Source organism: Rhinopithecus bieti, unplaced genomic scaffold, assembly GCF_001698545.2.
Source record: "Rhinopithecus bieti isolate Rb0 unplaced genomic scaffold, ASM169854v2 scaffold_25940, whole genome shotgun sequence".
Taxonomy (NCBI): Eukaryota; Metazoa; Chordata; class Mammalia; order Primates; family Cercopithecidae; genus Rhinopithecus; species Rhinopithecus bieti.
The window spans coordinates 1,325,075-1,347,587 of record NW_016811810.1 but is presented as its reverse complement, the minus strand read 5'-3'; the positions used below and the strand labels follow the sequence as shown (position 1 = coordinate 1,347,587).

The 22,513-nt window shown below is 38.7% G+C and overlaps 1 protein-coding gene across 1 annotated transcript in view; it reads left to right on the top strand.

The window, feature by feature from the left end:
• Nucleotides 1-22,513, top strand: part of PTK2 (protein tyrosine kinase 2) — a 368,771-nt gene that overhangs the window by 113,733 nt on the left and 232,525 nt on the right. Inside the window, exons 5-6 of the mRNA XM_017895110.1 lie at nt 7,638-7,864; nt 19,154-19,320. Of these exons, the coding sequence (XP_017750599.1) occupies nt 7,638-7,864; nt 19,154-19,320 (394 nt within the window). The remainder of the gene's footprint in view (nt 1-7,637; nt 7,865-19,153; nt 19,321-22,513) is intronic.

The window sequence follows — 22,513 nt, the reverse complement described above, 5'->3', positions numbered from 1 at the left end:
AGGGGAGGAAACTAAAGTGGTAAGGCAGTTTGAGCAGCCAAATTATTAACAATTCCCCATTTCCTCTCCCATTTCCAGTCGCATTTGGGTCTCTTGCCTTACCCAGTGATTTAAAAACTGGGCAGGCCCTGGTGAAGCTAGGGGGGGGGACTCAGTAAGTGGTAGTCAAGGGCAGACTTAATGTGTTGGGTGGGAAAAAACTGTTTAACAGGGCCTAGGGGAAACAAGGATAAGGGAAATTTGGTTGTAAGCATCTAAAGGACCAAACCTTACAGCAATTTGGATAGTTTGATTTTTATGTCAATTGATTCTAATGACGGAAATTTGTGTTTTTGGCTTATAGGTATGTCTTTTTTTTAAAAAAACTCATTTTTTTCTAAAGAAAAATTCTTTCATTGTATTTACAAAAAAAAAAAAATTTGGGTTCTGTGATAAGGTGGAAAATAAAACCTGGGGGTCTTTTCATCCCCCAACAAGATGAGGAAGTTTACTGGTCTAAAGGGCCATATTAAAAAAAAAAACCAGTTTTTGGGTTTAAAAATCTTTTCATTTCTGCTTTGGATAATTATGAAAAAAAGATTACTCTGTAAGTTTGGCAAGAAAGTGGCAGGGGATCTCTGTGGGAATAATTAATCTGAAAAGTTTTAAAAATTGGGTCACCAAGAAACAGGGGGAAGGCTTTTTTACAGTAAACAAAAAGTCCCTGTGAAAAAAATTACCTTTCCCCATGGTTGAGGGGGGGTAAAAAAGACATTTCTTTCATTTAAGGAAAGGGACACGAAAAAGGAATGGCAGCCAGCTGGTTCAAACCTTTAGCCCATGGGGAATCAGAAGCAAATACAAGAAAACCACCACAAACAAAACCCCCCCCCCAACCAGGGGAAGAGGTTCTGTTACATTGTAGAAAAACAAAGAATAAGTTCATTGTAGCCGGAAAAGGGGGCAACTCTGGAACCTTGTTCATTTCTGTATTTAGGGCCCATTTTTTTTGAAACTGGGGGACCAGCCGTGGATGAGTCCCAAAAGAGTGAACCCAAGATTTGCCCCCAGGGGGGATTTCCTCAGGGAACCCTTTCCAAGGGACCCAACAAAAGGACCAAAACATGAGAAGAAATGTGAATCCCCACCCAAACCCCCAGGGTACCTGGGAGGATAAACCAGCCCATCAGGCCCACCCAAGACCTTCCCGGAGAGAGTTGAAGAATGGGCCTGTGGGGCAAAATAATTATTGCCCTATTGAAGGGAATTATAGCCAACCAGAATTCAGGATTTTTGGACAAGCAGATAAAAACATTAAAAAGTGCTAAAAAAACAAAAATTAAAACATTCTTATTTTTTTTTCCCTTTGCTAAATTCTTGAAAAGGATAGGGGAGCAATCGGCATTCTATAGTGGGAAAAAAAACTGCTCATTCTGGTAAAACTTTGTAAACAGAGGTTTATTCTTGTAAAAATTTGGGCCTATTTTTTTGAAAGGATTAAATGAATAGTTTTTAATTTTGTTCGTTTCCTAAAGCCTTATGTTTTTTTACCTGGGCCCACCTTTTTTGGGGGGGTGTTTGGGGGCAGCTATGGTTTACTGCAGTGGGACTTCTATGAACCAATGGCTGTACACAAAGTGGTTAAAATGGGGTGGGGCATCCTTGTCTTATCCCCAGTTTTTGGGGAGGAAAATTTTTTTTTCCCACTAGGAAACAATTGCTGTTGACGGCAAGTGGTTAAACAAGTGGGGCCATTCCATGTCCTTCATTTTCAGGTTGGCGAGGGGAATTTTTTTCCCATTGTATTTACATACATTTCATATAGATACTCTTCATCAGATGTACGAAATCTCATCCTATTTCTAGTTTGCTACGAGTTTTTATCATGAGTGGTTGGTAAACTTTATCATGTGTGTTTTCTGCATGTATTGAGCTAATGGGCTCTTCTTTCTGAAAATGTGGTAAATTACACTGATTGCTTTTTGAATGAATACCTTTCTTCTATTCCTAGAGTAAACTTTTGGTCATGATATGTTATTCCTTTAAAATATTGTTGGATTAAGTATGCAAATTGTTAAGATTTTTGCATCTGTGTTTATAAGAAAGGTAGACTTATATTGTTTCTCATCCTGTTCTGTCAGGTTTTGATATCACTGTTCTGCAGGTGTCATAAAACAAGTTGGGAAATGTTCTGTATCTGTTTTCTGGAAGAATTTGTGTAAGATAAACATTTCTTAATTTGTCGAAAGAATTAAAATGTTCCTTTGTGGGGAGGATTTTAGATGAACTATTTTGAATAGAACAGTCTAGTTTCATTTTATATTGTTTCATTCTGCTATGTTGTGTTTTGCAAGGAATTGTGCTTATCTTAATTTTCAAATTCATTGGCATAAAGTTATTAATAATCCCTTATTGTATTACTCATTATCTCTTACCTCTTATTATCTTCTCCATTCTTGATGTTGCTAGTTTCTCTTGACTCATTTTATCTTTGATCAGTCTTTCGAGAGGTGAATCAGTTTTGTTTTTTAGAAGAGTAACTTTTGATTTTGTTTTGTTTTTAAGTTGTCCTTTTAAATATGCATTCTTTTTTTAATTAAAAAATTTTCATTGGTACATAGTGGGTATATATATAAATTTATGGGGTACATGAGATGTGTTGATATAGGCATGCAGTGCATAATAATCACATCAGGCTAAATGGGGTATCCATCACCTCAAATATTTCTCATTTTTTTAGTGTTACATTCTAATTATACTCTTAGTTATTTTTAAATGTACATTTTTGTTGACTGTAATCCCTAGTTGTGCTACCAAATACTAGATGTTATGCATTCCGTTTTTCTGTGAATTAACCATCCCCCCTTCACAGATGTATATTCTTAGAGATACTCAACTATCACTTCTAATACATGAATTTAAATATGTAATTTTTTTTTTTTTTTAAAGGAGACAGGGTTGTGTTATGTTGCTCAGGCTGGAGTGCTGTGATACAGTCATAACTTAAGCTCTGGGGCTTAAGCAGTCCTCCTGCCTCAGCCTGCCAAGGAGCTGGGACTACAGGCACATACCACCATGCCCAGCTAATTTTTAAATTATTTTGTAGAGATCTCACTGTGTTGCCCAGGCAGGTCTTGAACTCCTGGCCTCAAGCTGTCCTCCCGTCTCAGCCTCCGAAAGTGCTGGGATTACAGGCATGATTCACTGTGCCCTGGCAAACATACAGATTTTACTCTAAGCATAGCTCTGTCTACTTTCACAGTTTTGATATTTCTTTTCAGTGTATTATTTAATTCAAAATACTTTTGAGTCTCTTTTTGACTTAAAAGGTTACTTGAAATACACTGCTTAATTTCCTGACAGTGGAACATTTTCTAGTTATTTTGTAATTGTTGTCTAGCCTAATGCTAGACACAGAATATACTTTGAATAATTTTAGTCCCTTGATATTTATTGAATCTTGCTCTTTCACTCAGCATATGGGCAACTTTAGAAAATATTTCTTGTGTACTTGCAAAGATTATGTATTATCCTATAGGTGTAGTGTCAGTTAGATCAGATTTGTTCATCGTGCTCTTCAGATCTTCTATAGGGTGCCAAAAGTTATAAGGGTGTATTCTTGTATCCTCGGAAGTGCCACCCCATTCCTGCACTTTCCATCTTGGTCACACCTCTCCCATGTGTAACCAATCTCACTGGACTCCCATTTCTACTTTGTGGAGTTATTTTGCACATATGAGCAGACACATTTGTATTTTCCTGTTTTCCCCATTTTATTCAAAAGGTATGCTGTGGCTGTGATTTGCACTTTGGGTTTTTAACTTAATAAATCCTGGAAATCATACTTAGTCAATTATAGTGCTCTTCTTTCTCCCCCCCCCCAACAGATTCCATTATGGGAATGTACCATAGTTTATTCCATTAGTCTCCCATGGGAATGTACCATAGTTTATTCCATTAGTCTTCCATGAATGGGCATTTAGGTGTTTCCTAATACTTTGCAAGGCTGCAGTGAATAACCTTATACATATGTATTTTCATGTTGTTGTAAAATATATCTCTTCACTTGGAATGATTGTAACAAACTACATAAACTGGGTGGCTTATAAACAACAGAAACTTATTTCTCACTGGTCTAGAGGCTGGAAGTCCTAGGTAAGAGTGACAGTATGGTGGAGTTCTGGTGAGGGCCCTTTTTTCCAGGTTTCAGACTGTGGACTTAGATGCTCAGGCATATCTCTGGAGAGCAGAGAGAGGAAGCATGCTCTTGGACTTTCACAAGGACACTAATCCCATTCATGAGGGCCTCACCATTATGACCTCATCTAGTCCATATTATGTCCAAAAGATCCTACCCTGTAATAGCATCACATTGGGGAGTATGGTCTCAACTTACTAATTTTGGGAGCACACAAACGTTTAGTTTGTAACAGTATATCTTTGGCATAAATTTCTAGAAGTGGAATTGCTGGATCAGAAGGCACATGTAGTTTTGTTATTGTCAAATTCCTCTTTATTTATATGATAGAAAATTCACATTCTCATGAGCAGTGTATGAGAGTTCATGTTTCCCCACATCCTTACCAACAGACAGGGTACTGCTATGACCTTTTTTAAAAAATTATTTGACAGTTGTTTATATATTTGTACTTTCACAGAGGTAAAATTCCCATAACATAAAATTCACCATTTTAACAACTTCAAAGTGTACAATTGAATGTTTTTTAGTATATTCAGCCATCACCATGATCAAAATTTAAACCATTTCTCTCATCCCCAAAAGAAACTCCTTACCTGTTAGCAGTCATTCCCAACTCTGCCCTACCCCCAGCCACTGGCAACTGGTAATCTTTCTTCTCTATAGATTTGCGTATTCCTTCATATAAGTGGAATCACAATTTGTGATCTTTCATGTCTGATTCCTTTATAGTATAATGTTCTCAAGGTTGCTCCATGCTGTAGCATGTATCAGTGCTTCATTTCTTTTTTTGCTGAACAATTCATTGTTGGGTATACCACATTTTGTTAATCTGTTTATCCAGTGATGGATGTGGATATTTGGGTTATTTTCACTTTTCAGTGTTGTGGGTAATGCTGCTGTGAACATTCACATGTGAGGGTGTTTCATTTTGTTTTATCTCAGTGTCTCTCTCTGTCACCTAAGCTGGAGTGCAATGGCATGATTACAGCTCACTGCAGCCTCGACCTCCTGGGCTCAAGCAAGCCTCGGCCTCCCAAGTAGCTGGGACTACAGGCACATGCCACCATGCCCAGTTAATTTTTGTGGATTTTGTAGAGATGGGGTTTTGCCATGTTGCCCAGGCTGGTCTTGAACTCCTGAGCTCAAGCAATCCACCTGCCTGAGTCTCCCAGAGTGCGGTATTACAGGCATGAGCCAGTATGGCCGGCCATGAGTTTTTATTTGGACATACATTTTCAGTTCTTTTGGGTGTATGTCTACCTAGAAATGGAATGGTTGGTTCACATGGTAACTCCGTGTTTAACCTTTTGAGGAGCTGCCAAACTATTTTCATAGCAGTTGCACCATTTTATACTCTTCCAGCAATGTAGGAAGGTTCCGGTTTCTTCACATCCTTGCCTACACTTGGTATATCTTTTTAATTAATTGTCTGGATTATCTTTTGCATTCTTTTCTATCATTTCCCCCCTCATTTTAAAAGAATTTCTGTATATATATAGGGTATTAGCTTATTTCTGTGATATATGGTACATGTGTTTTTCTTTTGTGTTTTTGGCATCTTTTGACTTGGTTTATGGTTTTCCTTTTACTGTGCTGTCATATCATTTTTTTTTTTAACTAATTGGAAAGTGATTTGGATGAAAAAGATGTTATTTGTGCTTTGATACCAACAGAGGATTGGCCCTTTTCTTTGCTGGGCAGATAGTGGGGAGCTGACAGGGTCTGGCTTTGTCCCCCAGGCTGGAGAGCAGTGGCATGATCTCGGCTCATTGTAGCCTTCCCCTCCTGGGTTCAAGTGATCCTCCCACCTCAGCCTCCCACGTAGCTGGGACCACAGGCTTGCGCCACAACTCCTGGCTCTTTATTGTATTTTTTTTGTAGAGGTTGGGTTTTGCCAAGTTGGCCAGGTTGATCTTGAACTTTTGAGCTCAAGCAGTCTGCCTGCCTCAGCCTCCCAAAGTGTTGGGATTATAGGCATGAGCATCTGTGCCTGGCTGGATCTGTGGTTTTGTTTGTGTGTGTGTTTGTTTTGAGACAGTCTTACTCTGTGGTCCAGGCTGAAGTGCAGCAATGTAGTGACAGCTCACTATAGCCTCAAGCTCCTGGGCTCAAGGTGTCCTCCCACCTTAGCCTCCTGAGTAGCTGGGACTACAGGAACACACTACCACGCCCAAGCTAATTTTTGTATTTTTTAGTAGAGACAAGGTCTTGTCATGTTGCCCAGGCTGGTCTCAAACTCCTGGGTTCATGCAGTCTTCCCGCCTCAGCCTTCCAAAGGGCTGGGATTACAGGCATGAGCAGCCATACCTGGCCTGCCACGATGGATCTGAGCAGGTGTTGTACTCCAGGTTTACAAAGCTCCCTTTGCTTCTGCACCCAGCTGTTCTCATTGCAAGCCTGGGGATGTCCTGATACTATTCTGGTTTATTCCTGAGGTCTTATTCCTGTTTTCTAAATGCTTTCACTGTTTTGAGAGGCTCCTTCTCAGCTCAGGTTCAGGATTCAGTAACTGTCTTCGGGAGACAACCCGCAGTGTTTGACACAGCCTCCACCCTTCCTTCTCACCAGAATCCAAGATTTGATCTCTTGCTGCCAAAAGCTCTGCTGGTTTCTCTCCCATTAGTAGACTTTTCCTGGTCCTTCAAGCTCTGAAGGGCTCAGAATTGGCAAATGCCCTGTGGGAAAAAGCAGCCAGTTGTTAAGTATCATTTCCTGTCTTCATCTGTGTCACTCATTGTTTTGGTTGCCTCAGAATGTCTTTGTCTTGAGCCCTTCGAACATTGTTTGGGTTAAAAAGATTTTTAATCTGGATTTTCGTTTTTCTCAGTGAGTGTTCAGGCTTGTGCAGGCTATTTCTTCACATTCAAATAGAAGCTCTTTATCACACTTAAAAAATTTAATTGTGTATGCTTTTTTCGTTTTGTTTTCACTTGCTCTGTCTGATTCTCCTGTTAACAGTGAGTTGGTTAAGCCAGGGACCTTATTTTAATTATAGTGTTGTTAATCACCAGTGTGTAGTATATGTAATGAGTATTCATTGAATTTGTGTTTTACGAAGAAAAAACTTTTCTCTTAGGTAAAAGTTTTCAAAAGTAGGCAGCAAATTCACAAATTTGGCTTTGGTATGAGATTTTCCAACAAATTTAAAGGCTATGATAATAAAAGGGGTGGGGTGGGGTGTTAATATTGTTTGCAGATACTTTTTGACTCAGCTGAAATTGGAGTCCTGGCCTTTTAATAATTTGTTTAACAAATATTTATTCCGTAAATCAGGTCCTACTCTGGGTGTGGGAAGAGATAGCGATTATTTTAGTGGGTTAGGTCTCTATTCTCCTCAGGCTCCTTCTGCATATAACTTGAGAGAGTATAGGACATTTCATATAAACATCAACATATCACATTGTAATTGGTAGATTTCAAGTATTATACACCAAAAATTATTTTGTTCTCTTAACAGAATATGACAGATACCTAGCATCTAGCAAAATAATGGCAGCTGCTTACCTTGACCCCAACTTGAATCACACGCCAAATTCGAGTACTAAGACTCACCTGGGTACTGGTATGGAACGTTCTCCTGGTGCGATGGAGCGAGTATTAAAGGTCTTTCATTATTTTGAAAGCAATAGTGAGCCAACCACCTGGGCCAGTATTATCAGGCATGGAGATGCTACTGATGTCAGGGTAAGTATGTTTTTCCATGAGACATCTTTAATGTTTATTTAGGTTAAAATTTAATGGTGTGTATGAAAAAAGATAGTGTAATAATTTTCATTTAACTTATCAGGGACTTTTCATATTACAGAAACGTTGTTTTTGAGATTTATTAGTTAATATGTGACTGACCAGAGTTCTAATTGTTGTAAAGTTTCTTAGAAAAGTAGTGACTGAATCATATTTTAGTCATAAAATGCCGTTGACTTATTTTTCCCTCCTAGGTTTCTTTTTTTAAACTCTTGGGTGAGTACTAGCAAACAGTGCGACTAAAATAGCCTCTAATAACTCAAGAAATAAACTACTTTTCTAGAAAGTGTAGTTTTGAAGGTATTTGCATGATTTCAGATAGGATAATTTCTTTTAAAACTCTTGAACATATGCTATGTCAGACACTGTGCTAGGTTCTGAAGATGTAAAAGGTCCCTGTGAAGTCCTTGATCTTACAGCTTAGAGCCTGTAGAGGGAGAGACATCATGAATGTGATTATAGTAGAGTGCAGAAATGCCTCACGGGAGGTTGTTGTGGAAGCTTGGAGGAATAATACCTTTTAAATGTAGAAGTTAGTACTGTAAAGTATTTCCTTTGGGTCTGGGAAGTGAGTAAAGATAGTAATACAGAATTATGGGAGAAGATCATGCTAGGCAAAGGTAACTACATCTCTCTGAAAGTGGGGAATGAGAAGGTAGCACTGTGATTTCAGAAAGCTGAGTTCAGTATTTAAATGTTCCGTATTTGCTTTGGTGAAGTGTTAAATACCTCTTCTTTCTTCCCCTCTCCACCTAGTCTCTATTCATCTTTAAGGAGGAGAAGTTTCCGTGACAAGGAAGTTTAGATACGTCTTTTTTATTTTCTTTCTTTTTTTCTTTTTATTTTTACAGTAACTGAATTAATTAATTTGCTACTCTCTAACTTACATGCCCTTATTATTTTGGGGATTGGTAGATTAGGTTTAAGTTAAAGGTCGGGCCGCAGTGGTCCGGTGTCTGTAATTCCTGGTATTTGGAGGGGGCAAGGGTGGCAGGTCACTTGAGTCGAGGAGTGCGAGGCAGCCTGGAACAGGGTGAAACCCATCTCTCAAAAGGTACAAAAAATAGCTCAGTTGTAGTGGGCAGCATGGGCCTATAGTCCGAACTACTCAGGAGGCTGAGCAGGGAGAGACACTTGAATCCAGGAGCAGCAGGTTGTAGTGACGCTGGATCGCACCTGCCTCAGCCTGGGGCAACGAAGCGAGACGTCTCGCAAAGAAAAAATAAGAAAAGGTTTAAGCTGACAGTCTCTGATATAATTGTTAAGTATTTTTTAATTTTTTGTTACCTCTAAATTTTAATATTAGCGAACTATTTCAAATGGATTATTAAAAATATGATAGCCTCTTTTTTACAAACTCTTTATGAAGCTGGTTAGCTTTTTTGCTTTTCTGTTTTTTTCTGCTTCTGTGTTTTACTTTTAACTTTATAAACACTGTCATTTAGTGGAAAGGCCTGAAATGAGAGTCCTGCCATAAGGTTTATCAGATAATTCATACTGGAAAGAAATCTTGTAGATGTAACTTCATGTAAGGCTTTTAGTGTATATTCTAGTCTTTGTAGATTTCAGATACAATGAATGAGGAGACTCTTCAATAAAACCATTGTATCAGCTCTAATGGACTTCAGAGCATTCATACAGGAGGCAAACCTTTCAAAGATTATGAATTTGACAAGACATTTAGAAAAAATGTTCGAGACTTACATCAGAAAACTCACCTAGGAAAGATTGTAACAAATGTGCCATGGTTTTAGTATCAAACTTTCCTCATGTAAGGGGATTACTACCATAGAGCCAGTGTCACTGCAGGCATGTCAGCCTGTAGCCAGTGTTAAAAACTTCCTAGTCATACATTCATATTGTGAAGAAAAATTTACATCAGATACAAATGCGTAAGTTATCAGAACTCATTTATCAAACTTGTGAATATCAATCTGATCAAATCTATGTGACCACAAGCAAGGTGTTTTATGTCACAGTAATTGGCAAATCATCAGTCAGTGATTTTCAAATTGAGGCAGAAAAATCACGATTGGCGTTGAATTCACCATAGCCTTTCCTGGGATAGCATGAGGTTCTCATGATACTGAGTCACTGTAATGGAAGATTGGATGTTATTCATAACCCACTTCCATTGAATGCTTTAATGCTATAACATTTGAAAATGCAAATCGTAATTGTAAATTAATGAGTAGATTTGCACATCTGAAGAACATAAGAGGTATCAGACAAAGGAACATTGTGGTTACAGAGTATTGTCAGGAAAGAGAAAAATGGAAGAAACATGACAGCATTTGAAGGCCTGATGACCTTAGAACAGGAAGTGGGAATTGTAGGATTTAGATTGAAGAATTAGATTAGTAAAGAATCTAAGTATAATTACTTGTCAGAAAGAAACTGACCACTGAATAGCATCAAAGGGGATGCTACACAACTATTTTCTGAAATGATACGGCTTATCATTATTCAGGTAGTGAATAATTTGATTCAGTCTTAAACTCATAGCTACATTGTCCATTATCGTAGCCATGTCCAGTTGTTGAGCACTTGAATATGGCTAGTCTGAATTGACATGTGCTATAGTATAAAAATATATACCACATTTCAAAGAGTAAGAAAACAGGATAAAATATCACATCAATGTGTTATGATTACATGTTGAATGGTAATACTTTTGATATAGTAGGTTGACTATATTACTGAAATTGAATTCACCTGTTTATTTTTTACTGTGGCTACTAGACATTTTAAAATTACTTACGTGGCTTACATTATATTTCTGCTGGACAGTTGAGCTCTATGGAAAGCAAATTCTCAGAAAGACTGCTTGGATCAGAAAAACCAAAACCTTTTGAGGAGTTTAAAGATTTGTTTTCACCAAGAATGTCTGAATTTTTGTAACATTTCATTGTAGAGGCTTTCTCATGCTTCACTTAATAAGTATTAGTGCTTTTACAGTTGTGTGTGCTAATTGTATGTTAATTAATGTTTGGTTGTTGAAAAGATTCACAAGATTTCACTGTTTATAGGCAATGTCCATTACAGCAACAGTAGTAAAATGATACTCATTGAAGTGATCTGGAGATCTTGGGTCCAGGCTTCTTGGCCTTGGACATGATTTTTCTGTAGATGTGAAACCATTACTGGCTTATGTGTGAAGCACCTTGGTATGAGGAAGTGGTAGGGATCTGTGAGAGGGTCACACAAGCATCTCCATCTACATAGCCAAGCTCAACCTGTGGACCTCCCCAGGCGCTGCCAAAATCAGATACACCTTGTCAGTCCAGTTATTATTACAAAATCGCACTGACAAGCTGGTATATTCTACCCCTCAAACAGCTCAGGATCTCATGATCACAAACATCACTTATCTTTGCCATAGCTTTGGCCAAGTGTCAGTACCGTGCTTCGGGCAGCCCTAGAGATAAGCGTGGGGTCAATCTAGAACAGCCAAGAGAAACCCAGGCTATACAGTGTTGAATAAGACCAGTCATCTAGAAACATGGCAGTGATAATTCAGAAAATTAATGACATAAAATTCCAAATTCTACTGGAGAAATCGCCTATTTAGGAGAAAGAATGACATTTACACCAGACTTTTCATCAGCAATGCTGGATGCAAGAAGATATTGGAACAGTATCTTCAAAGGACTCAGGGAAAATAACGTGTACCTTAGAAGTCTATATCTGATAAACTGTGAATCAAGATAATGTGAAATGAAGGTATCTGCAGAGAAGTAGTGACATAGAAAGCTAATAACATGGGCTGTCTTTGAAAAAACAATTAGATGATATAATTCTGCATGGAAAAAAGCAAGCCCAGAAGATACTGTAGCAGGATGCAAGAGATAGTGGTCCATTGTCAACTTGCTGCCTTGTATGCTGTCTTGTACCTCTCTTAATGTCCCTGTAGTCTCTTGAATCTACCACCATGATTTAATCCAACTTTCTGCCTTTTCTCTGTCTGTCGCCATCCTGTGATTGGTCTCATTCTAGATTTGCAACCTTAGTGCTACCCAGCTGTCAAGCTGTATCCCTCCATCTTGTTCTCTCCTAGACAACCATTTCATACCTCCTCCACTTTCATGAACTGCAGCACTTGAAAAAGTCCACACATTTCTATGTCTTCCCTTTCCCCAGCATTTGTACCTCACTTCTCTGTCTTTAAACTTCTTGCTACAAAATAACCACCCACTGCTCCTGTCAAAGGGTTACCTCATCTTTTAGTCACTTAGATCCATTTGCAATCATCCTTTATTCCTCTTTTGCTCTCAAGCCATATCCAATACATTAGCTAATCCTGTCCACATTATCTTCACAAATATATCCGGAACCTACCCATTTCATATCACCTCCACTGCTACCCCTTTCTTTGAGCTCCTCTCCAGTAGCTGCCTTAAAATGTCTCTTCCATACGTTATGGCATGGTATCCTAACTGACATCTTGTTTCCCTACTTGCTCTCCTTAGTCTGTTGATAACCCAGCAGCCAGAATGATCCTGGAGAGATAAAAGCCGGAGTACTTCACTCCTCCACTCAGAACCTGGTTTCATTTAGTCAACATGATCCTTCGAGAGTCTCACCCATCTCCCCCACCCCATCCCATCGTGCCCTGTCACCTTCTGTCCTAGTCACTCACTTTTTCTTTCTGTTTCCTGTTTGTCTAACATGCCAGTCACCAAATCAGTGATTTGCTTAAAACCCCCCCAAGAGTTCCCCATTTCTTCCAGACTAAAAGCCAGATTCCTTTTGTGGCCTACGAGGACCTACAGGAACTCTGGCTTCTTGCTTGTTCCTCACCGCTGCCCTTACTAACTTCTGCCTCCAGGGACGTCCCAGTCGTTAAGACGATGCTCCCTTATGGCGTTCACCCGATTTCTGTTGACTACAGTGGGACCTACAGGAGATCTGGCTTCTTGCTTGTTCTCACCCTGCCCTTACTAACTCTACCTCCAGGGATGTCCCAGTCTAAGAATGCTCCCTTATGGCTCACCATTTCTGTTCTTCTGTCATTGTTTTATTTTCTTCAGATCATTATTATTGACATTGTCTTGTACTTGATTTGTTTGCTCATTTATTAGCTGTTTTCTTCCCCAACTTCTTAAGTTCTGTGACATCAGGGATTTTTGTACTTCATGGTATTATTGCCAGCGTCTTCAACAATGTCTAGCAGGCAAACAGCAAGTGCTCAGTAGGTATAGGTACTTTTGTTGAATGACTATATGGCATCCAAGGCGAAATGGAATATTTCTGACAGAAATATGTTGGGAGAATTGGCCACAGAAGTAGAAAGCCTTAATTGACAACCACAAATATATTGATTTAATAGCCGAAGATTATGCCTATTCAAAGCGATACCCCACTTTACTGATATCTCTATCAAATCTTTGTACCTAGCTTACTTTTTAGAAAGACATTACAGGGATGAGAACAAATAATTTTATGCCCATATACTAGGCAAGTACTGGGCAAATACCATATGATGCTGCTTAAGATTGCACCACCATTGAGTTCTTGGACAGTATTCTTATGACATTCAAAACACCTTAAAATTTTTCTGACTGGTACATCAAATTTTTCTAAATATATAGCATAGCCACAGGTTTCAGTACTACTCAGGAGCCAGTAGGGAATGGCTGGTAAATCTGAATCTGTAATAATTGTAAATGGAAAAAAATCAGTTTATGTAGTTTGCTAAAATATAGGTCTGTTGGGTTGGATTAATACTAATTACTGTTACCAAGCTGGTAGTGAGAGGACTAGCAATGGGAAGTAACATTGTGTTCAATTTAAAATCATCATTCTGATGGGAATGGGAAAATTTTCAGCGATTTGGGATGCTGCAAGAACAAACTGTGCTATAAACAACTGGCATCTGTAGGGGAAGGGAATTCTTCAGGGAATTTTCCCTGAGTTCGGCCATAGGGAGGCGCTTGGAGGACTTTTCAGAGCAGTCCAATGGTCTTCAGTGTTTATTGTTAGGTGTCGTCACTGCACACTTCATGTGTGTTAGAAGTGTAAGCTGTTCTCTCTGATAGAGGAGCAGTGAATGTGTATTTAAAAACATTTTAAAACAATTAATTGATTATTAAAAATTAATTGAACATTGATTATTATGAATTCAAATAGTTTTGATTCTAGAAAGCACTATGAAGGTCTTAGAAAATTAAACTCTTCCTTTACAGGATAGAAAGTATCATCTAGGAAGAAAGCTAGAAAGGAAAGCTTTAAGAAAAAGCGTAAAAGCTGTGTTAAGGAGGAGAACCTAAGCTAATAGAGCACGAGAAAGAAAGACATTTTGATTTCAAAATCCTTAGAGACAGTGATTGAGGTAGTGATTTCCCATAGGTAGAATGTTGGCTCCTAAAGATGCCTGCATCCTAATCCCCAGAACCTGTGCAGATGTCCTGTTACGTGGCCAGAGGTACTTTGTAGGCGTGATTAAGGCTACAGACCTGACGGTGGGGAGATGATGAGTCCTTCACTGCAGTGGGCCTTTTATTACTGTGGTCAGTGGGAGGTGAATATGAAAGAAGGATCAGATGCAACATTGATGGAAGGAGACGACTGTGAGCCAAGGAGTGCAGGTGCCCTGTAGAAGCTGGAAAAGGCAAGCTAAGAGCCTCCAGAAAACAGCACGTCCCTGCTAACATCATTATTTTAGGCCAGTGAGACCCATTTCATGCTTGTGATTTACAAAACTAAAAGGTAATGCACTTGTTGTGTTTTAAGCCCCCAAATTTGTGGTGATTTATTACGGAGGTAATAGGGAACTAATACAGTGACCGTGGACCATCAAGATAAAAAAGTGCATTGTTTGTCTTAGAAGACTTGTAGAAGGACTCCTAGTTTACTACTGGACGAAGAGGAGGAAATGTACTAGGTGTTGGAGAACAGGATTTGAATTTCTGGATCTTGTTTTTTGATAACCCAGTGATGAAAGCCTCCAAGAAAAATGATAGGAATCCCTTGGTTTTCTAAAGCTGAAGACTATCTGAAAGAGAAACACAATGAGAAAAAGAAACTATACTATAGAAGAATCAGTAATGGTGATTATATTTGGTAATTCTTAGGAAGTAGTAAGGAGATGAACTGTGTCATCAATGTGTGTTGCTTCAAATCTCTCTTCTAGTAATAAATCTGAAAATTAAGTGTGAGGCTATAGCTAAAAATATAAAATATCCCTTTTTGTCCCTTTCTCCCCACAAACCACTTAATATTCATTTGCACATATTCATTGTCATGTCTTTGTCCTGTGAGACTCGAAGACATCTGAGGGTCAGGATTGCATCTTAACCGTTATTGTGTCACTAGCATCATGCATGTAGTGGGTACTTCAGGTGTTCATGAATAAATGAATGAACATTCATGAAAGAATGAACACGGAGGAAAGAGTCATGTGACCTATTTCGAACAGTGGTGAAGGTCATTTGTTTGAAAGTACTATCTCAAAGGTAAGTGGCTAAATAGAACCAAGCAAAATAATAAAAACTTTCAGAAATGAACAAAACTATGGCCTCATCTCACTAGTGAGTAATCAGGGAAATTAGACCATCATAACAACAGTAAAATACGTGTGGGAGTTGTTTTTGGTCATCAAATTGATCATCCTAAGATTAATTTCACTCATTATTAATGTGAGATAAATGATACGTTGTAGCATTATGCATCAAGTATAATTGGTATAGTTTTGTTGATGGGCAGGAAGTTTGGTTGTACTTATCAAAATGTTTCAGTTAAAGGAAATTTTGCCTGTTTCTATGCAGTGGTCATAATTACCTTTGATGACAGCTAGAAGAATGTTCATAGCAGTATTTTCATTACACTTTCCTTTCTCCCTCAGAACAAGGAAATCTTTATTCATCAGTAGTAAAATGACCTTGCACATTTAATGTTGTGTTCCTGATAAGATACAGGCATGATGTGAACACTGGCTTCTTTTATTTTAACCTTAAAAAGAATTCTCGACCGGGCGCGGTGGCTCAAGCCTGTACACTTCACGCCAGCTGTTGGGAGGCTGTTATGACGGGCGCGGCCCTCACCGAACGGCTCAGGAAGATTGAGACCATCTGGCTAATCACGGTGAAACTTCCGTCTCTACTAAAAAATAACTCAAAAAACCTTAGCCGGCTTGCGAGGGTCGGCGCGCGCCGCCCTGTAGTCGCTACTCCGGGCAGGCTGGACAGGCACGAATCGGCGTGAACCGGCGAGGCGGCAGCTTGCACGTGAGCTGACGCTCCGGCACTGCACTCAGCCTGGGCGACAGACGCGAGACTCCGCTCCAAATAAAAATAAAAAAAATAAAAAAAAAGAATTCTTTTACCATGAATGTCTATATGAGAATTTAATCAGAAAAGTTGTGTATTTCTGACACTTGGGATATGAGAGACAGGTTTCAGAGTAGCCAACTTGTTGTTTTGTATTTCATAGGACCATACAGATGTGTCTTCAAAGCCACGATGAGAAATTTAAGTTTAATTCTGGTACCTTTAGTGGCATTTTAAACACCCATGTCCTATTATCTTTTCAGAGACAGTCATTTTTATTCTAAATGTATGTGTGTGTGATATGAAAACGGGGCACTTCCACATGGCAGCACTGTAGGGTTGGTGGAGTATACATTCCTCACTAAATACATAGTTTTCAGAATTATTTGTTGAGTTATCCAGACCAGATATTTAGTTCTCAAAATTACTTAAGTTACTGAGTATATACATTTAGCACCACATATTTAAGCACTTTGTATATTTTTAATGTTTGCCATTACCCAGAGAAATTTATAAGCATGCTAGAGAATGAGCAGTAGGACAGAGTGCAATATGAATGCATAATGAGAAAGCAAAAAATGAAACAGAAGGTAATATCTGTGTGTTTATTGCTTTTCACTATTCCATGGAGAGTGAAAATTGAAAGCTGGTTTACTCATGAGGTATTACTGTATGCAAAGGCAGTGTTACTCAAATCCACACTTGAAGTCACTCTCAGTCTCTTCAGGCAGCATGATCAAGTGAATGGAATAAGATTCTCTTTGTTCTGTAAAACTCCAAGACAGAAACCTGCCTTTCTCTAACAAATACCACAGTTCTGGGCTAAGCCTCTTTGAGACTGGTTTGCTGCAGGTCTCCTATATGTGTGCTGTGAGTTCAGAGGAGATGAAGTGACTTTTTCATGGGGTCACTATAGAAGGCAACCAGAGAAGCTGGGCTTTTTCTTAGGATGTGAATGGTGACAATTATAAAAAATGATTTGTGTTCCTCACTGCCTTATATTCAACATCAGGTTATGGAATGATAGACTAAGTGACCTGAGGCAGATATCTAGAGACCAGTGTAGACATTGATCGCAGCTCTAACAAGAGAGAGCTGCCTCTTGAATTGGTAGTAGTAGTGAGTTGTGGAGCAAGGAGACTTACTGACCTGTGCTTTACCAAGGGTAACTAGTGTTGGTGTGTACTAGGTGTTGACCTGGCAGAGCTGGAGAGGGAACCAGGAGCTTTTGTGGGAATTTCACAGAGGTGCTAGCTTCCATCCTTCATAGTTCAGGGATTTGTGTGTTGGCAAGAAGCTGCAGAAATCACTTCTGAGAGAATTGTTAAAAGTGCTCCTTTCTCTAGGCAAGTTCCCCACCCCAGAGCACAAGGTTTAAAGACTAGAATGTGGACTCTTCGCCCTCAGCTGGACATCCTTGTGTAGGTAGGGTACTGTCATTTACAGTGGCCCTGCCGTGAATTCTGGGCCTTGGATCAAAAAGCCAGGAAGGACATTTTATGCTTCTGTCAGTTCCACATAGGAGTATGTAGGCTGTAAACATCCTTCCTGTCCTGATGAGAATTCATCATCTTTATGAACCTGTCTTTGACTCTTCCAGCCTGGTCTGTTGTTCATGCTTTCTCTCTTGATACCATGTTTACTCCCTTCCTTTGTCCCTCTCTCTGCCACTTCCTGTGCTTGATAAACAACTTTGTACCTGGGATCGAGTTGTCTGAAAGAGAGATTGACTCTACCACTTCATTCACTCAGTGCCCTGGGAGGTCTGCCACATGCCAGGTGCCAGTATCGGGAGCACAGCACAGCAGCACACGTCCCCAGTGTGCATATACTGGGTTTTGGACAGTTTTTGTATATGGTACATGTTACGATTTGTCTTAGATTATGGAGAAGGCTGGGGATAATATCGTTTATCATGATCAGCAGCATTGTGCTGTAATAAAGCATACTTGGTGAGTGCAGGAACTTTTATGTATGTCTTACATTATAAGTTTTATAGCTTCAATTAATTGCTAATTCTAAAAACCAGTGATTATTTTCTTTCATGGACATTTTCATTTTAATATCAGCATCATTTAAAAAAAAAACTTGCCTTGTCACCTAAAAGATTGAGGTCACAGTTGGTTGTGATTTGCATACCCTCATGTAAAGGGCAGCAGATGGTTCTGTCATGTTCCCAAATGAGTCTTCTCTACATGCTGCCCACTTAGCAACATATTCTCCCATGGCCCTCCTACCTAGGTAGAGTCAGTTCTAACACTTAACCTGTCCATTGCTCCAGGAGAAATGTCACCATCTCTAGGGAACATTCCCTGGTGACCTCATTCAAAGGTGGCCCTCTCCTCTGAACCCAAGGGAACGCATGTTAGAAGCAGTAGATTGGGGAGTATTTGAGATTGCTTCATAATAATTTTTAAAGAGTGAGTAATAAATTGATTAGCCCCGGATTCAAAGAACTTTTCATGTATCTCCAGTGTCACCAGAAACATAGCCTTAAGTGTGTGTTCTGTTCCTGAATGTATGTTTTTTAAAAAAATGATTACGAATGTTGCAGCCTGGTCTTGAACAGTATGATCTCCCTGTTCTAGAAAGTATAACCCCCTCCTTGGGTCTGGACCTTAGAAAGTAGTAACTGAAAGGTAACTGGTGTGCTTTGACGGGTTTGGGGGATGATAATAGTGGAATTGCAGAAATGTATTTTTAAGTTTACATGCCTTGTTAATAAAGAAAGGAGATAATCTCTTTGTTTTCTTTTCTAAAACTTCTCCTTGTTCTTGAAAGTACTATTTCAGAAACAAAGATTCCTAAGTCATTTATTTAACTTGATATTCTCATACCAAAGATTTCTGATAATTGACTAAAAGAAATGAATATTGCATTACTTTTTAGCATATAGTTTTTTTTTTTTTTTTTTTTTTTTTTTCAGTTTATAACAGTCATTCTTGTGGGGGGTATGTTTTAGGGCATCATTCAGAAGATAGTGGACAGTCACAAAGTAAAGCATGTGGCCTGCTATGGATTCCGCCTCAGTCACCTGCGGTCAGAGGAGGTTCACTGGCTTCACGTGGATATGGGCGTCTCCAGTGTGAGGGAGAAGTATGAGCTTGCCCACCCACCAGAGGAGTGGAAGTAAGATACAAACCTGCTTTGGTGTGATGCACACTTGATTTCTTTTGCTTTTTAAAAACATGCACAAGATAACAAATGTATATGTTTAATTTCCACAGTGCTTGTCATTACATCTCTGGTATAAATAAAATTGGTTAGTAATTATTAACCAGTGATCTCTTCTAGACCTCTAGTCTAGCTTTTGGATATTATTAACTATACTTTGAGCCATCTGATCTCAGGCTTCTGTGATGGTCTTTTGCTAGCTGATTTCTCACAGTGCTACTTTGTTTCAACCTTTGCTCCCAGTAAAACTCAAATCCTATGCATATATATTTATGTTTTCATCCCTTGTCATCCTTTTATGTAGCAGGAGTTGCTATCACACCTAAATACCTTATTAATGGGCTACATAGCTTGTTTTACTATGCCGTGTAATCTAGAGCACACCTACAAAGAGTAAGTGTATATTTGATATTTACATGCAATGTTAAAATTAGGAAGTAATCTCTTAGTGACTCCTGTTGAAATGTTAAGGAAAATAAAATTATTTCAGGGCAAATTGAAAGAATTCCCTATAATTGTTTTTTTTTTGGTTCTCCCTAATAATTTTTTTTTTTTTTTTTTTTTTTACTATTAAGCAACTCAAGATGTTAGTGGGAAATTGTACATCTAAAATACATTTGAGAGAGGTATAACTTGTAAAAATGGGCTTCTTTTGCTAGGGTTCTAATTTTTATAGGTAATGCTACAGAAATAAAGATAATTGTAGATTGAAGAGTGCATTCAAAGGGTCAGTAACTTTGAAGGATCTAGATTAATTAGGGTAGACATTTTAAAAGAAAAACATGTTTAGGTGAATAATTTTTGTTCTTTTTTGAGACAGAGTCTCACCCTGTCACCCAGTCTGCAGTACGGTGACATGAACATGGCTCACTGCAGCCTCTTGGGCTCAAGCGATTCTCCCACTTCAGCTTCTTGAGTAGCTGAGACTGTAGGCACACACCACCACGCCCAGCTAATTTTTGTATTTTTTGCAGAGATGGGGTTTCAGCTTGTTGCCCAGACAGGTCTCAAACTCCTGGGCTCAAACAGTCTGCCCACCTTGGCCTCCCGAGGTGTTGGGATTACAGGTGTGAGCTACCATGCCCAGCCTGAATAAATCTTACATTGAATAAAACCCTACCCCAGTTACAGAGTTCATGAAAGAAATATAGTTGTATTTTCAAATTTGTCAGGTAGCTGGTACCGAGTTAACAGAATACTCCTTGGGAATATTGTTTAGTTGGTTCACATCAATGGCTAGAGAAGATTTGACCTCCAGCTATTTAGTCTGTTTAAGCAAGTAAGCATTCCAAAACAAAGGATATGTAAAAGTTAGATAAAAATACCTGCAGGGTTTTTGTTTTGTTTTGTTTTTTGAGATGGGCATCTTGCTGTGTTGCTTGGGCTGGTCTTGAACTCCTGTACTCAGGTGATCCTCCTGTGTCAAGGTACTTATTTTACACAATTATATTATCTTGGTTTATATGGACATGTCAGATGCCGACTTTGTCATAATGAAGTCCTTAGTGCTCAATAAAATGGCCATTGAATCTAAATCTCTTAGTAGACTGTTGTTCTTTTAAGCCAATTTATTTACTTTGTTTTAAGTAAAATTGAATAGGCACTGCTTTACTGACTGGGTCTTGAATCCTCAAAAGGAAGAAAAATTTAGATGGGGTTATATAGAAGTTCTCATAGATTGACCCTACTAGATTAAAGAGTGATCAAGATACTGCTGCTCATAATAATACTAATGATGATGATGACATTGATGCCTTGTTGTCATGAATGGCTGAGCCAGGGACTCTGCCATCTCTCTGCTTCTTACACCAGAAAACTTAAATATACATTTCATTTTACTGTTCCCAAACCCTATGAGTTAGAGACTATTGTTGTTCTTATTTTACACATGAAAACAAAATTGATAAACTTTTAGTTACATAGTTTGTGACACAGCTTTTGATTTGAATTTAGCTGTCTGGATTCATAGTACAGGTTTTTAAAATTAGATTGCCTATCTCAATATAGGAATAATGTTGTCTTAAACACTCTGAAAATGTAGCTAGGCTTTTAAGATTAGTGAAAGTTGGCCGGGCATGGTGGCTCACATCTGCAATCTCAGCACTTTGAAAGGCTGAGGCAGGCAAATCACTTGAGTTCGAGACCAGCCTGGCCAACATGGGTGAAACCCTGTCTCTACTAAAAATACACAGATTAGCTGGGTATGGTGACGGGTGCCTGTAATCCCAGCTACATTGGAGGCTGAGGCAGGAGAATCACTTGAACCTGGGAGGTGGAGGTTGCAGTGAGCTGAGATCATGCCATTGCACTCCAGTCTGGGTGACAGAGTAAAACTCTGTCTCAAAAAAAAAAAAAATTAGTGAAAGTTACATGCATAGTAGGTAGAGATGATGACAGAAGAAAATGTGACAGATAAACTGATGAGGTATTTTCAAGAGTTATGAGGGTTAATACTGATGGTTCTGTGTATTTAAAAGGGGAGGAATTTAAGTGTCAATAAGGAGCAGGAGACTATCAAAAATAACCAAGAGAATTTGGATAGTCCAAATAGAAGTTCTAGAAATCATAGGATAGATAAAATAGCAGATTAGACATAGCTGAAAAATTAGTAAACAACACAAAAAATTTCCCAGAACATACCACAGAGATGAAAAGATGGAAAATGTGAATGTAAGTTGCTGTAACATGAAGAATGAGAAGGTCAACCCATTTCTAATAGAAACTCAAGAAGAATGAACAAGAATGGGGAAGAGAGGAGATAATCCTAAGAGATAATGGTTGAGAATATTTTATAATCAATGAATGACATGAGCCTTCAAATACAGGATTAACATAAAATCCCAAACAGAGTTAATAAAACTAAACTGATGCTTTGGCAGATTGTATTAATAGTAAAATATTGTTGTACCAGAGAACACAACAGGATGACACCCAGAGAAAAATTCAGACTTTTCAACAACAATAATAGATGCCAAGAAAATAGTGGGATAATATGTTCAAAGTGGTGAGGAACGTAGCTGGCAACCTGTATTTGTTTACCCAGTTAAATTGCCATTCAAGAACCGGGTGAAATACAGACATTTTCCTTAGAGGATTTACCACCAAAGGAACCTCTGACAAAAACACCTTAGGAAAAACGAAACTGATC